Source organism: Lepisosteus oculatus, chromosome 20 (assembly GCF_040954835.1).
Source record: "Lepisosteus oculatus isolate fLepOcu1 chromosome 20, fLepOcu1.hap2, whole genome shotgun sequence".
NCBI classification, from domain to species: Eukaryota; Metazoa; Chordata; class Actinopteri; order Semionotiformes; family Lepisosteidae; genus Lepisosteus; species Lepisosteus oculatus.
In genome coordinates this window covers 3,490,045-3,506,719 of record NC_090715.1, presented here as the reverse complement: position 1 = coordinate 3,506,719, position 16,675 = coordinate 3,490,045, and the positions used below count along the sequence as shown (strand labels likewise).

The 16,675-nt window shown below is 44.2% G+C and overlaps 1 protein-coding gene across 1 annotated transcript; it reads right to left on the bottom strand.

Annotated features, from left to right (window-relative positions):
- Positions 1-4: 4 nt before the first annotated feature.
- Positions 5-16,489, bottom strand: mmp2 (matrix metallopeptidase 2). Its single transcript, XM_015368557.2, has 13 exons — positions 16,170-16,489; positions 15,206-15,432; positions 13,992-14,140; positions 13,127-13,255; positions 12,356-12,529; positions 10,300-10,473; positions 8,665-8,838; positions 8,224-8,379; positions 7,801-7,927; positions 3,143-3,279; positions 2,573-2,732; positions 1,775-1,884; positions 5-965 (listed from the first exon to the last, which is right to left on the bottom strand). The coding sequence occupies exons 1-13, from the start codon at positions 16,323-16,325 to the stop codon at positions 862-864; spliced, it is 1,977 nt and encodes a 658-aa protein (XP_015224043.1). The 5' UTR covers positions 16,326-16,489; the 3' UTR covers positions 5-861.
- Positions 16,490-16,675: the final 186 nt, after the last annotated feature.

The window sequence follows — 16,675 nt, the reverse complement described above, 5'->3', positions numbered from 1 at the left end:
AACCTAGTGTCCATTCCTTTTATTCTTATTTTTTTAAAACAAAGTACAGCGACAAAGTGCACAAAGCAAATTACAAATCTACTTACGGTCAAGTTTTTTTACAAAAACCCCAGTAACAATAATAAAAAAAATCGATTATTAAACAATATTTTAATGATACGTTTTTTTTTTGGTCATGACTCCATCATGCAACATACTTACAACCTTCAGGCATCCCGTGCCGTGGTAACTTTCCTAAAGCAACTGATACAATACTGAGCTGATATTTGACAGTTGTTTGGTCGTAGCGTTTCATATAAACACGCTTATTTCTTTAAAAAAAATCCAAAGTGCTACAAAAATGTCCTTTTACAAAACAGGAAGAATACAAACTTACAGTACAACACCGCCAGAGGTAAAAATAGCAGTGTGGACAAATCTCGATTTATACGTAACTAAATGTAGGGAAGAAACAACGGGTGTGTACAGTTTGGTCAATTTCTTTTAATGATGTTAAAAAAGACGTCGTTTATTTTAATTCTGAGATTCCGATGAAGTCACTGCTTATCAGAGGCTTCAGTCCCAGAGCTAAATGTGCGTCATTATTTCAGAAAAATATAGCTCAAAAATAGCCGACAATACGAATTACGAAAAGCGATGCATTTCCCGTCCAGTTGAATAACCTCACTTGAATGTATTCACCACAGAAATACAGTGCGCGTTGCATCGTAGACATGGTCTGTCCAATAACAAAGGAGATAGTATACGGAGTTGTGAAGTGTTTTTTTTCTGTTAGGTATGAATTGGAATCGGAATTAAACTGGACCGTCTGTCCGCGTCCCTCAGGTCTGACAAGGGGAGCCGGGTTATACAGGCAGCTCTTCAGCATCCCAGCCAATCCGATTTAATATCCCCGATTTTCACAATCTTAAGGTTCCGGTCGTCCAGTTTGAGATAGTACCCATCTTTGAAGAAGTAGCTGTATCCTAGGGAAGAAAATAGAAAGACACAATTGTTTTGTTTTTTCCTCACAAGAGAGAAACAAGCGAGGTCCAAATTAATTCAGGGCACTTTGCCACAGTAAATCTCTACACGCGTTGAGCACTGTGTATCACGAGGAGCCACCACAGGGTGTAAATTATTATGTTTTTAGATATTTTCATGTAGTTCATTACATCGTACTATTTCACAGTTCTTTCGCTAGTTTGTACAATAATAGGCGATTATTAAATCTTGGGTGAAATTAGGATGAAGGCAGCGCTAAAATGTGCTTACTGGGTAATAAGACTCCCATCAAACATTACCAGAGAAGCCGTTCCTGCCGAGAATGTTTCTAGCTGGTTAATTAGCAGGTAGACACAGGCAGCTTTGTAAAAGAGCACAGACACGCTCTATTAAATGCTGTTTTCTCTGGATGTAAAAAAAGCTGTATGGACAAGTATATGTGGGTAGGTGTGACAGTGTGGGTGGGGGAGGGGGTTGGTGGGTGAAAACTCAGCAAGGAAAACGCATTTAGAGGACATCAGTGACGTCAGAGAGAACTTGATGTTATTACTGGGATTTTTCGCTTTTTTTTCCCTTCTCTTGCAAAGAGCAAACACTGGAAAGTGACTTCAGAGTTATCTTCAAGCTGATGTTGTTTTAGCAGGCCTGGTGCCAGACATAAGCAGGGGTTGGCTGCCTCCTCCTTAACCACCAGGAATGCTCTGTCTCCAGTCAGCCTCCGAGCAGACAACAGCAAACCAGCATCTAAATGCAGCCCTTATTAAGGAGTTAGCCTGCCCTATGAGCTTACCATCTCCATTAAAATGGAAAGCAGCATCTAAACTGTCTGGGATTCCATTCCAGGCATCAGCAATCAGCTTGGGGAAGCCTGGGTCCATTTTCTTTTTCGCTTCGTTGTACCTGCAGGAGACGATAATGTTCCGGATGGGTTTGAAAACAGATGGTTAGAAAACAAATCCACAAATTGCTAAAACACTAAGCATCTCTCAAACTAGCAGAATTCGTGCCAGACTTGTTTTCCCATTTATGAACCATGGGACACGACTGAAAACTACGGGGAAGGGCACTTATAATCGTGAGCAGGGGGGGGGGCGTGTCTTTACCCCAAGGGTTGTGGGAGTGTGGAACAAACTGTCTGGCCATGTGGTTGAAGCCAGCAATTTGGCTTCCTACAAGAAGCAGCTGGATGAGATCACTGGACCGATGAACTGCTGGCTACCAAACAGGATAAATAGGCCTCCTCTCATTTGTAACCATTCTTATTTCCTTAAGTCACACCCCCTGTGCCATAACAACTTGCACAATTATCTGAAAGGACTGCAATTGAGGGACTGATCTGAAAATGCTCAACAAATGGAAGTGGGTCTGCTGGAGAAGGTGGTGGAGCAGCAGCCTTTTAGATCTCCACTGTGGCGCATGAGGTTTATAGTGATACTGGCTAACTCGTGAGAGAAGACTGCAGGAAAAGAGCGTAGTGAGTCCCTTCTGTGTAAATCTGACATTGCACTGCAGCACTCCCCTTGTCCACAACTGCCAACATATGAATCTGAAAGATGCTGCAAGAGTGTACAGAGCTAATAAACATCACCTCCAGAACTTATCGCCAGCGAAGATGTAGGTTTTCTTGTTTTTGTTGAAGGAGAAAGCAGCATCCACACGAGGCAGGTCAGCAGGCAGTCCCAGAGTGGCGATTTTCTTGGGGTACCCTTTCTCCAGCGTGCTGGCTGAATACACCCACAACTCATTACCTGGCACAGGAAACACAGAAGAGCATCAGAAGAGCTGCACTGTACCTCACAGTCCTCTCCTCTCACCTTCATGGTGCAGGCTCCGTTTCTCTCCTGGGTTTGAGGGACGGCCCTCTGGAGACGGATGGACGCTGGCTCTCTCTTTGATCTAAATCCTGTGGCTGCCTGATTATCCCCTCCGGAGTGATCTCTTGCATCACCTGCCTACAGCCCAGCGGGTTCTGAGATGTGAGGTAAGACTTCTTTGCAGTTCTGGAAACACCTGGGCTTCAGCTGGCACTGCCGGAGTGCACAGCTCACCTGACCCAGTACACCATGTGCCCGCTCAATGGTTTCTTACTGGAGCCTCCCTGGTCCCCTGCCGTATCCCAGTCAATCGACCTTTCCCCCAGCGAGACCGCATGCTGTACCTGCAAAGAACACGGACTTCTCCTCCAGCGGGTTCTCGTACACGGCATCGAATTTCTCTGGCAGCTCTGTCCAAAAAGTGGCCACAAGAGTGGGTCCCTTGGGCTTAGACCTGGGGTTGCTTGATCTCCATAGGAATCTGCGGACAACGGCGAAACAACAAGACATCAGTGCAGATCTACAATGGGCTGATTCATCGGCACATCTGTTTCTCATTACAGCTGGACGCCCGGATGCCAGCAGTGCAAGCTTGTGCTTGCCTGAATGGGGAATGTGCAAGAATGTGAGACAATACCACTTCTCTTGTTCCCTTCAGGTGACCTACATTTCGAGTCATCATAGTACATATATCCATAGCAGTAAAAGGCACGCTCTATATGGACAGGCTTGGGAACCTACTAAACTGTCAGAAAGCAAAGGCAGGGGCATGTGGGAGGGCCGCCAAACCCCATTAAAATGAATCCAGAGAATTCCTGACTCAACACCTGGAATTTTGGATTCTTAAGGAGGTTATGAATATGCCATGCACAAAAAGTTCAAATCACTTAGTTAGATCCACTTCATTTTCTAAGTTTGTTTCTGGTATAACAGTGGCAGGAATGCTATCAATAAGCCACTGTGTCCAGGTTACCCATTCCTGACATACAGACTGAGAACAGTAGTCTCCAATTGCTGCCCCGAGGAGGGCAAATTCAAACAGCTGATGTTTCCATGTCAATCTCAAGTGGAATCTGGACAGGGTTAAGATCCCTGCACTGGAAAAACAAGCCGGCGCCTCAGGGGCAGGTGAGAGGCTGCGTGGTGAAACAGCTAGGCCACCCTGTGGGGCTCACCATCAGAGACCTGCTCTGGGCACTACAGCTGCTCATAAGCAATGACTATACTAACAAAATTACAGTAAGGTGTGACAAATTCACAGGACAGTACTGCAATCTGTCCAGTTCTTTGACTAAAGTGCACCATGCCAACCTCAGAAGTATTGACAGAGTTAAACCAGTGGATACAGAACTGAAAATAGGCTGCACATTTTTATGCAAAGGATTGTGGGACCATGGAACCAGCTACTCTGTTGTGCTATTGAAGGTGACATCCTAGCTTCTTAATAAAACCAGATAACATTTTTGGATCAAATAGCTACTAACAAACCAGCTGAATGGGCTCCTTTGTAACCATAATGTAATATTAGTTAACTGTTCTTATGCTTTACAGCAGGGGTGGGGAACGTCCGGCGAAATCATTTGGTCTGGCCCTGCCAAGGCAACCGCAGGCGTAGAGCTGGGCGATAATTCGATAACGATAATTAGCGCGATATAATTTTCCTCTATATAATTTTAACAAAAGTTCGATATATATGTTTATGCTTTGCGCATGCACACAAAATACTGCGCGAGTCCGCGTGCGTGTTGCAGACCGAGCAGCTAACAGATTTGTTTATTGTTTCTGCTGTTTGGCAAGTGTTCTTAAAATAAAGAGTTGTTTAATTTACCAATTAACTGTCTGGTTTCTTCAACTTTCACTCAGGAGAAAAAATCTGCCTTTAAACTTGAAAGAAATAATGATTTGACATTTATTGGGATAATTATCGACATTGACCAATATGAAAATTTTTATCGTGATATCATGACAGGACAGACATGCATGCTTCTCGTCAGCTGCACACAGCCCGTCTGCCTGTATTGCGGTGACTCAGAGGACAGTCAGTGCCAGGCAGGCTGGGAGTGTATACATTGCGAAAGTGTTAACACACTGTGTTTTACGAACTGCGGGATGAAGTCAAGCAGTTCATGGAGATGAAGGGAAAACCTGTCAGGGAACTCAATGATAGCAAGTGGCTGTTTGATCGACTGCGCTCCAGACTGCCCGACGCAAACCTGGAAAAGCAGTTGCAAGTAGCAACATCATCAATACCAGCTAACATCACACACCTCACCAAAGAGAGGCAGTTCTAGCCATCACATTAGGGGTGAGTTAATTAAATGTTTGACCAAATATAGCAGGCTAATTTTAAATTGATAATATCGTATGGCCCGCGAATGATGTTATAAATATCCAAATGGCCCTTGGCAGAAAAAAGGTTCCCCACCCCTGCTTTACAGTAATTGCTTTAGTATAATTCCCCCTGCGGCACATTAATCAAAGGGAGTTTCTCCATATGAAAGGTAACTTAATTGATTCTTTAAATGTGCGTTGATGGGGTAAAAGATGCCGTGAACTGATCTGCACTTAAGCAAGACTGCTGAGGGTCTTTGGGAGCACACGTAACAAGAAAAGAAAATCCCATCAGAGTTCAGCCAAGGTGGAAGGACAGCTGAACACAGCTGTATCTGAGAATTCATGCTCCGTAAAATACATCTGTTTTAATGTGTGTAACAAAAGGCAAAGTTCCAGATCTTTAACATCATCTTATGTATCTTGGAATCCGGTTGGTCATATTTGTGGCTACTGTGTGCAGTTGCTTTGTGCAAGCAAAGCACTCTCATTCTCTCTCACTCTTTTTCACTCTTATCCTGCGGCCCGGGCCCAGGAGCAATGACCATCTAGCTAGGGCCTCCTCCCATGTTGTGAGTGTTGAGCCCTGGCTCTGCCTTCCTCAGTTACAGCAGACAGCCCTGTCTCAGAGCACTGTCTCTTAGCATCACTAAAACATCTGGCTCAATCTGGTGCAAAAAGGAGCAGTTGGAAATTGCTGAATGCTGGAGTCATTCAGGATGTGAAACTGAATATCTGAATAAACAGACTTGTTGGCGACAGTGTTTCATGGACACTATGTTTTTTTTAATCAAACAGTTTTTGAAGCAATGCATTTTATTCTTCAAATGCAATTAAAAAAAAATGCCAAAATTCAGCTGTGTTGGTGGGGCACCCACCCCCAGCAATATTTTAACTGAAAGAACTAATTGTAAAAATAAGACAGAAATCACACTGTTCATGCCTCTCCACAGGACAGAACACACAGGAGGGGATTACACATTAAAGTTTAATAAGAGCAAAATCGATCCCGTGTTCGGTGTTTCTATCAGCTTTACGAGAGACTCACAGAGCACATGCCTTAAGGAAAGATAAATCAGAGAATCATGTCAAGGAGCTGCTGTATAGCCTTTGATATTTTTTTTTTCTTGAGAGAGACTCATTCAAAGCTGACCCAACAACAGCTGTGTGCAATCACCAGAGTGCTCTGTGGAAGAGAGGCATGCATCGAGAAATCAACAATGTTTTACAATTCTGGCTTTGATGTAGACAACCAGGCTGTGTATGCTCAGAATATGAAGTTGTATGTGTTCCACTACACTTCAAGGCCAAATGCTCACTATTTAAAGAGGCTGAATAGGTGCCAAAAATCAAGTCCCAAAAATCCCATCGTTAACTAAAAGCTGTGAAGTTTTGCTCCAGAATTTGACAAAGAAACTTTGAGCAGGGGGAAGGAGAAATTTCACCGATTAATCAGACTCATTCAAGTTGTGGATTTAAAACAGCAAAGATGTTAGAGAAATGATTGTGTTTTCTGTGTCTGTATACAGACACAGGCTTTCTGCAAAACAGAAAAAATAGTGAGAAATCCAAATAAACCATAAAGCAAAACAGATCAACAAAAGCCTTTCCTCCAAGCATTCTCTCATCAGTCTTGAAATTTTTGTTTTTCTTACACAAGGATGCTATTTTAACAGGTGGCACCAGTCGGTGGTACAATCGCCTTCCAACCTACACAAGCAAAAGTTTCTTTTTGAAATCGAATCAGAGGGGCACTGCATCGGTAAAGCTTTGCTCCAATTTGTGTGTGTGACAGAGAAAAATTTAGAAAAGGCCAAACTCTGAAGTTAAAAAATAATTCACAAACAGGAAAAACATTTTTCTTTGCATATGGCACAAGTCTCATTGCGTTAGTGAATGCTTATTTCTCCTTACTGCTTGTATTGCTTGCTAAATACCAAATAAAGACAATTTTAAAAGAATGTCTCAGAAGTCCAGCTGTTATAGGAAAAGTTTACACACTGCTGATGGCCTTACCACCAGGGAATGCAATGTATTGTCTTGAGTTTATACTGTATTAGATCATTCTTAATGTGAGTTAGTGGTGTATTCTTCAAACACTCGACAAACTGCACAGGATTTTCTACACTTTTTCAGTTTTTTTCCGAGAGGTTGATTAGTGTTCCACTACAGCAGAGACCATAATGTCAAACGCTCATTATTTAATGAGGCTGGAAGAAGTGTTTCAGAATAGGTGCCAAAGATTTTCAAAATATTTTGAATTCTATTCTGACTGCTTGCTTGGTATACTAAGTGCAAAAATAGATTTAATGGCAAAAACTGTTGGTATCAGCAGGAATTTCAACATTGGGTACTGCTGTAGGTTTGTGGGTAGGAGATCTGTATGACAATATGCACAAGGCACCATAGCCTTCTATAGTCTATAGCCTTCTCTGTACTTTTGCCATTAGGCAGCTCTCAGCAATATAAAATGTGATTGCTTTCATTACTCCTTTAAAGAATGAATTAAATCAGTGCAGCCATTCCAGTATCTTGGAAGACAGCACTTGGAAGCCTTAAGCCCAATTTTATCAATTGCTGCCCTTTTCTCTGCATCACCACATCACAGTATTAAAGACCTGATACTTTGAAGATCCTCAAAAGATATGGTAAGCAATTTAGAAACTGTTACCTGTCCTTGAAGAAGAACATCTCTCCCCTGAGCTGAGAAACTGCATCAAAGAGAATGTCCTCCTGACACAGGTCCATTGGAGTGACTGGTCCCTGAGTAGGAGGCAGAGGCTTGTCTGTTGGGACTCCTGCATCACAGAGTACAGGTGTTTACTAATGTTTAATAGCACCTTAATGTTCACAACTGCACTGCAAGACATTGCACTACTAGACCAATATCACTATTAAATGTCCATTGTAACGTTTTACTTGTTCTTACAAATGGCAAGTCAAAAGAGAAGGGAATGATATATGAAATGATTGACTGATAATTAATAATTAAGTGATAATTAAGAAATCTAAGTCAAAGAATGCCCAGTACAAGCCAGAGAATGTCAAGATGTTCCGTGTAAATGTCATGTAGCTGCATGCAATACTGATGTACCATAGAGCTCCTGAATGCCTTTGATGTCATCGTTGGACAGCTTGAAGTTCTTGGTGTATGTGTAGATTGGGGCCATCAATGCCCCTGGATCCTGTGAGTGTTCCAGGCCTAAGGCATGTCCAAACTCATGGGCAGCAACCAGGAAAAGGCTGTAACCTGTAGCCACACAAAAAGGGAATAAGAGGACTCCCTTACTTCCCACAACGTGTGCCAAACAGCTGCTTTTGTACTTCAATACAATTAAAATGCAATACAGCAAGAGGTCCTCGCCACTTGATAAGACTACACAGACGCACACCAGATCATTCACATGCATTGTTCATGTTACACATAACATCACAATCACCTCGCACAAACAAGTGGCTATCTAATAAAGTTAACATCTCCATTCTGCACTGAGGTGCGTCTCCTAGGGAGCTGCCAGGGGCAGACGGACTCCACCTTGATCAGGACAGAAGCCCCACTTGCGGTCGTCGTCATAGCTACTGCTGGTGGCACACCACATCTTCCCATCGTTGCGTCCAGAGCTGGTGCAGGACTCGTACTTGTCACCCAGGAAGGTGAAGGGGAAAACACAGGGAGAGCCTTCTGCATTCCCTCCCACTGTCGACATAGCTGGAAGGAAGCAGAGGGATGATCTGAGTGACACATGTAACGGACACGGGGGAAGGAAGAAAGCAGAAAAAGAGACACACCAACTTGATAATGTGCACATTTGGTCTAGAAAACTACATCTCCCATAATTCAGCAGGGCAGCAGAGTTCTGGCACAGCAACGCAGTGCAGGAGAGCTTGTTCAAGGAACATAGTGGAAGAACTAAGTCATTATTAGTCAAGAACAGGCCTGTGAGAGCCAGACTGACAGTATAAATCTGAAAAATCTGCTGCAATAAGCTGATTCCTAAGGTGCTTTCTTGAAGAACAAAGTAGAAGCGACTGTCTCCAGCCAACTTCACAGTCACTAGATCTGGACTCCAGCACGTTTCTCACTTTTCACTGGCATTCTCCGGGAGTGTGTTTGTAATTGTAACTACTGGCCAGCCAGAAAATGTTCCAATTAAGATGTTTTTTTAAGCATGTCATGTTACAAAATTAAATAAGTCTAAAAACACATCGCAACGATTACAAACTGAGGCATTCAGAAGGAGAATATCTACAGATGAGACCGAGGTGTAGCTTGATTTAAAAATAAAAATCAATAAAAAGAAAGAATTCTAATAATAATAATCATATGCATAGTGGGATATATGTGGGTTTCAAAGACACTAACTTTGAAACTACGTTAAGTGGGTCTTTACATCCACCCACTTAAACATAAATGGGTTTTGCTTACAGCATTACTTTCTTATACTAACCCTGAGCATTATTATTCTTGGCAGAATCCTTTCCCTCCTTCGAGTTAAACCTAACGTATTTCCTACTGCAATAAAAACAGCCTGCCTGCATTTTATTCAGCACTCAGAAATGGGCAACTGTCAGCTCTCAGGGCATCACTCTCGGAGCAACACTGGAGCAAGACTTGCATTCTCAGTCAATTCAAAACAGATGACTGCTGCAGCCTCATTGCTTTTGTTACCCAATACTACATATTGGCCCAAAACAGCCAGGCCGATGGGGTGGAAAATATGAAAAGCCCGTACAGCTAGAAACGTTTCCCAATTCTTCAAATGTTTTAAAGCAAGCCTTGAAGACGTCCTTCTCAAGGACGTTCGGAAGAAAGCGTTGAGGCTTTATCTACAAAGACGCCGTGGCAGGGATAGGATTTACGTGGCACCCACGGTATAAAACACTGACTCAACTGATCCAGAAAAGAAAGGAAAGGAAAAAGCAGCATCAATGAACAGACATCAATGTTGGTATTTATTAAAAAACTGACTACTATAATTAGGTCCTAGAGTTTGCTAAGGAGCAGCCTGTTTGGCTAAACAGGCCTACCAGTAACTGCTGTGCTTGTGCTTTTTTTCTTTATTAGAGCACACAAAACGCAGAGCAAATCCCTTAAATTAGAATGAGCCAGATAAAAGAACGCAGGCAGCGGGCGCGCACTTTCGGGCTGTGGTCCTGTTGAAATGCTCACCGGTTTCGGGGCAGAACCCGTAGGTCTTGTCGCGGTCGTAGTCCTCGGTGGTGGCGCACCAGCGGTAGCCGTCCTCCCGGCCCACTGTGGTGCAGGCCTCGTACTTCTGGCCCTGGAAGGTGAAGGGGAGCTTGCAGGGAGCCCCTTCCCCGTTGCCGCCCAGCGTGAACAGCACTGCAGGGGGAAAGCACACAGTGAGCCCACAGCCCCCTCGCCTACCGCCGCCTCCGAAACGAGGAAGACAACAAGCAGACGGGGGAAATCCCACTTAAGAGCTACTTTGCCTCTCACGAATGGTTGAGTAAAATATGAAAAGCCACGTTGGAACAAAAACAAACAAACACATTGGAACGGTCAATTTGTGAATTCCCCTCGACCAATCAGGCCTGTGAGCTCTCGCATATAGTTCTCTTGCTTATTGCCATATTTTGTGTGCATTTTTGTTTTCATAAATTGTAAGTCAGTCTTAGTCCTAAGCTCTTTTCAGTCACAGTTATGAACCCCTGTGTTTTGTATGCTGTCAGAATGGACCTTTTTTTCTAAACATCTTCCTTTGGTATTTAGATTTTTAGTGTTTTTTTTTTAAATAGCAGTCTAGCAGACACGATTCCGAAGATCTGTAGCTGTCTGCCTGGATTTGTAGCTGCTTGGATGCTGTAGTTCTGTAACCCACAGGGGACCAAATGCGGGATATTATTTCTGTCACATTAAAGTCAACTATCTGTGAAATATAGTTTTTAAACAGGAGTTACAAGGCTCCCCTTCTCCTGTTAATGTTAATACAAGGAAGACTGGGAGCTTATGTTGGCCTATCAGGTCCCCAAATTCTTACAACTGAATTGTCAGAAACACTAAAGTGTTGGATTCAGCAATAAACAAGTTTACCATTCTGTGACCCCCATACTCCCCCCACTACCACCACCATCACTATTATCCTTTCAGGAAATGCCTGTGGTTGTGCAAGCAAAAAAAAAACATATCGCAAAACATTCATGACTTTGTTTTCAAGCTGAAGGCAAAATTCTGGCTTTGATCGTTCCTCAGGAAGAAAACAGAGCGTTAGTCACTCTCCGCGCTGCTCGCTGCTCTGTCAGCTGTGCAGACAGGAAGCTCCAGATTGTCTGGCTGCGCCGTCTGAATTCTAACACAACACTCGGCTCAGTACAGAACACAGCTCTGGACACAGGCAAGGTTGTCACGCTGGCTCATGTTTCGAGATTCGGGTTTTGTTCTTCAACTGCTGTGCCTCATTCCGCAGGATCTGAATAAACCAATGAAATGAGTTTTTCCTGGTTTTTTTTCTTTCTTTCAGAAGCCTAAAAGAAATGTTGCCTTCTTTGGAAGAATCCCACACAGGAGTCTCCCATCTATAATGTCAATATAATAGTTGTTTTTTTGTTGGGATTTCAGACGGAGATTCTGTCTTGGCACGAACCGCCGCCGAATGAGCTTCAGCAGCTTCTTAACTGTCTTTGCAAATGGAGCTGAAAAGCCTGTTAAGGGCTACAGCTGTTTAACAGAGAAAGTCACGGGTTCAGAGTGTTTATTAAACGACAGCTTTGTTCAAGGAAAAGCCCCGCAGTGCCCGCTCATGGCTGAATATAAGTGCAGTAACATGCTGATTTAACTGAAGTTTCATGTGAACAAAAATTCTGAAATTACTGGACAGTTTTGTTAGATCTACAAGACATGCAGCCGCAAATACATCAGACTGCTCCTATTTCTGAGGGTGATGCACTCTAAGTCCGAGGTCTCCAATCCTGGTCCCGAAAAGCCCATTAAATCAGTTTATACCGACGTGGAAGAATAAAATTATAATCAATGAAGCAAGGAAATTGTTACAGTGATTAAACTAAAGTTCATTTGGTACATAAATCTGTATGTTCTTCAATCAAAGACCAGAGGTCCTGAATTCAATAAAGTACTTGCAAGTGTTAAAAATCTTTAGAAACAAATGATTTAAGGTTGCCCGTGAGTCTTACTGGATTTGGGCCGCACCAGGTTTATAGATCTCAGCTTTGATGTAGTCCTACATCAGACGCCAGGCGGGACTCACGTTCATGAGGGCAGAAGCCATACTTTCCGTCCTCATCAAAGTTGTAGGTCGTGGAGCACCAGAGGAAGCCATCATCTCGCCCCTCAGAGGTGCAGGTGGAGTACTCCTTCCCCATGAACAGGAATGGGAACTTGCAGAACTCCCCTTCGGCATTCCCGTACTTGACCTTCACCACTGCAGGTTTCACAACCCAGCGAGTCGGGGAGAGAGAAACAGAGATGACGAGAGCGCTGTGATATCTGACTTTCGGGCTCTGATCAGCTTCATCAGAGGCATTTCATTGAGTTGGAGAACTGAGCTTGGGCTGCGTACAGTAAATTGCTGTTTATATTTGTAAACCATTCACTGAAGTTGGCAGACAGTGTTTTTCAAGGAGCAAAGGTAACTTTTCACTGCAGATGTACTGTAAAAGTTGATAAAGTTAGTAAATGTTAAGGGTGCCCTTCTTCAAGGATATATAAGGCAGCCCTCCAACACAAGGAGGTGAAGTATGACTGCTGTACAATACAGTACCTCTTCATATCCCGTGATCATGGAGCATAAATCCCACAATGCGAAGGGGAAAAAGAGCTTAGCGCCATCCAGAACCTTTCAAGGTTTTTGTCTCATTTTTGGAGAAACAAGTTTTTTTCAAACAGCCAGATCTCACCCAGAGAACCCGTCTCTCTATCAAAACTGCCAAATCGGGGAGACAGCTACCCTTTGGGACGCATGGTGACACTGAAACACATGTTAAAACATGGCACATGTTAACGTGACTGTGACCAGCACCTTGTCCCTCCCCCAGGGTCCACTGCTCGTCGTCATCGAAGTGGGAGTCGCCCCCGATGCCAGGGCCTGGAGCGAAGGCGTGGGCCAGCAGCCCATCCTTCCCATCAAACGGGTAGCCATCGCCATGCTCTGCAAACAGCACAGGGCCCACGCGTCATTCACACTGGCATCCCAGCAGCTCCGGCCCTTCAGAGTGGCTGCAGGATCTTTTAACGCATGCATTCATTTACCAAGAAATTATACATTTAACACTATAAATAATAAAATACAAAATAAGTCATAAAACAAGCATTTATTTAGGAATAAGCCATATGCCAACATCTGATATGAAAATGCAAATGTAGGGTGGCTCAAACTAACGTGCAAAGAGTTTCAGAGATTTTACGGGTGACTGACCCGTTGCTGTGTTGGGAAGATAATGTTCAGCAGGAAGTAAACAATGTTCACTTTTTTAAAAAGAGAATTGCACAGCTGGCAGATAAGCACTTCTTTTTCTTCCTGTTCTTCGAGCTGAATTACTGACCGAATTAAGCTCACCCTGGGTCTGATGAGGTCTGACATATCACATAAATGTGTTTGCTTTGTGAACAGTTGACCGACAGCTGTCCATGTCTGTACAGTTTCATTATTTCTATACTAACCACAATCTGCATCAATCTTATTCATTCTCTGATAGGAAACCAACCAGACCCCAGCAACACAGCATGCAAATGATACAAAATGACCTCATCCGCAGCAGCAAGGGTCTACTGACGATAACCTTCCGTGGGTCAGATTCTTAAATATGCCCCAAACCCCTCTTCTTAACGTTTCATTCAGATGTGGAGCTGGCTTTCACAAACACGTGTAGAAAATGGAACAATACCCCAGCGCCCAAAATTGATCATTATGTCCGCTTCTCCGTCCATGATGCGGTTGAATTGGAGAGGGGTGAAATCACTCCACACTTTGAAGGCGCGGGCAAAGGCATCGTCTATGGTTTCCTCGTCCAGATCTGGAGTGTGACCTAAGATTCTAGGGGGTTAATGGTGGGGGGGGTGGGGAGAGGGAGAAAAAAAAGAAATTGAAATCTCCAGCGGGCACTTTCTTGCAAGACTGCGATGATTTCATGACTTCATAGGGGGAGAATTCCCACTGGAGAAGGGGATGCATTTGTGTAATACAAACTGTCAGAAAACCAAAAACAAAGTCTTCACCTGACTCAGACGACACTGGAAAGGAACAGGCAAGAGAATATTCACTTGTAGAGATATGTTTAGGTGGTTCTTATGTTTAACATGAACAGTTTAAGTAATGGCACCCAATAACACCAGGTGCGGAGACTGTGGACAATTAACGACTTTCAGAGTGGTGCACTTAGCTGAAGAGAAACTGCTGGATTAGATGTGAGGTTAATTCTGATTTCCCTTTTAGGGATGTGGCCATACGAAGTTTTTATCAGCACACTATATATTAAGTGACTGTAAAACTGCTACTAACCAGGCTGTTTCACCACCCCAGCTGGCTGTGTGCTGAGTGCCGAGCTGCAGGCGATGCTGGTAAAGAGCACAGGAAACAGTCTGGCTGCAGCCTCTGATTCAGTCCTGCGTGAGCAACTCTGCACACAATGCCAGCACTGCCCTGTCTCCACGTGTCAATGTCTTTGGGCTCACTTAATTCTCAGCTGCTTTGGAAACCAAGCCAGAAGGAATCCACTCTGGCCACAGACTGGACAACAAAACACACGTCCCGCCCTGGGAGGCCCGTGTGGTTACATGTCCAATGAGGAAAGCAGGACACGGCACACTGTAGTGTCTATCGGCAACAGCAGCTGTGGAGGCAGTAGGAGTGTTGACTGTTCAAGCAGGAAGTACAGTCGGGCTGTAGAGTTCTGCTGCCACGCTAAACTAGGGAACGATACTTTGCCAGATTCATATGAAAGGGTTCAGAGCTAACTGAACTTCAGCTCGGCAAGCAAGGGCGGTTTTCACTGTTTAAGGGAACTCAGTCTGGGGGCCAGAAGGCAGTACTGTCCTCCACCTCCTTCCTTGTGAGTCTTAGACCCAGTCCAGGAGCTTGGACAGCCCGGGGGTCCCCTACCTGTATGTGACGGTGTTCTTCTCCCACTTGGGCCTGCGGGGGAAGAAGTTGTAATTGGCTACGTCCGGGACTCCGCAGCGAGGCTTCTTCATGACCTCCAGAGTTTTCTGATCGATCTCCCCGGTTTCGGGCAGGGCAAAAAACTTCTGCATCTTCTTCAGCGTGTCTTTGAGGACCATGAGGTTGCACCGGTCTTTGGGGCATCCATAGAACTTGTTCAGATAGTGCTTTAAGGGAAGAAGAACTTGTTGGCCCTGGTGCACTTTGGATAATGGAGAACCAACACCCCCACACCCTCCACTCCGTGTTCACTCTGGTGTGAGTGTTTGCTATGGCACACCTCCTGTAAGGCTTGCCAACACTGCATTACTGCTTCATTATAAGAATTCCGTTTTACGGAAAATCTGGACGTCCCTTACATTACGCACAGCTGGCTGTCGTACCCGATGCTCGTCACTCAGGCTCAGCCCGTGCTCGGCACAGATTAGACCTCTTGCCTCAAACAGCTTTCCGACCTCACTCGCCTCTCAGTAGAAATCGCAGTCAACTCTTTTCCTCGTGTTTTTTTTCCTCTCTTCCCTTTTCAAACTATAGAAGCCAACTGCCGTAATCCGAGAGCTTTAACATAACGAGCCATTTTTGAAGCCTGCGCGTTTTCGGAAAGCATAACTTAAAAGACTATCTTAGACAACAACCATAACTTTCTGTACATTTCATTACAGAGATGAAGTATTTAAAATACAGAGATTCACAGCTGACTGGAAAAATGTCATTTTGTCACTCCCCATTTGGTAAAAGTACTACTTATTAAGCATTTATTTAAACTGATTAAAGGGTTAAATCGTATAAGAAAAGATAGGATTGCATTATTGGTTTCAAACAGTTCACGTCTGGGATTTAATCTAGAATTGCATAAATGATAAAAACGCCAGGATTCTGTTCAGTTTTGTCCAAGGAAACTTACCAGCGCAACTTCTTTGTCCGTTTTCGGGCTCGTGTCATCCCCAGGGAACTTGATAATTGGCGAAGGCGCAGCTGAAGTTTGTTGAAAGGCGATGAACAGGGAAAAAAGCACCAAAAGGAGACAGTTTCTGTTACTGAGGGGGGTCCCGCGCCTCATGTTTGCCTGTCCGCGACTCTGACCGTGTCTGGGGTGCTGGTCTGCTCCGCAGTGCGCTCCGGGCGACGGTCTTTTCGGGTTCTGCAGTTGTATTTTTCGCCCTTTCTCCTTATCTGCTCATCCTGCCTTATTGCGAGATTTGACCCAATTCTGCTTGCATTAGCAGTTTTTTTTCCCCGCTGTGCAAGCTTTGACAAAGTATGCCCTCACTGCGCAGTCTCCAGTTCCCAGAAAATTTTGGGGAATGAAATCGGAGACGCGGCCACCAGGGACGGGAGATTTGGGAATGCAGACCAGCCGTGGCCAAGAAAAGTGCCTATCTGAGGAAAACCAGGCTGCACTGCAGCGCA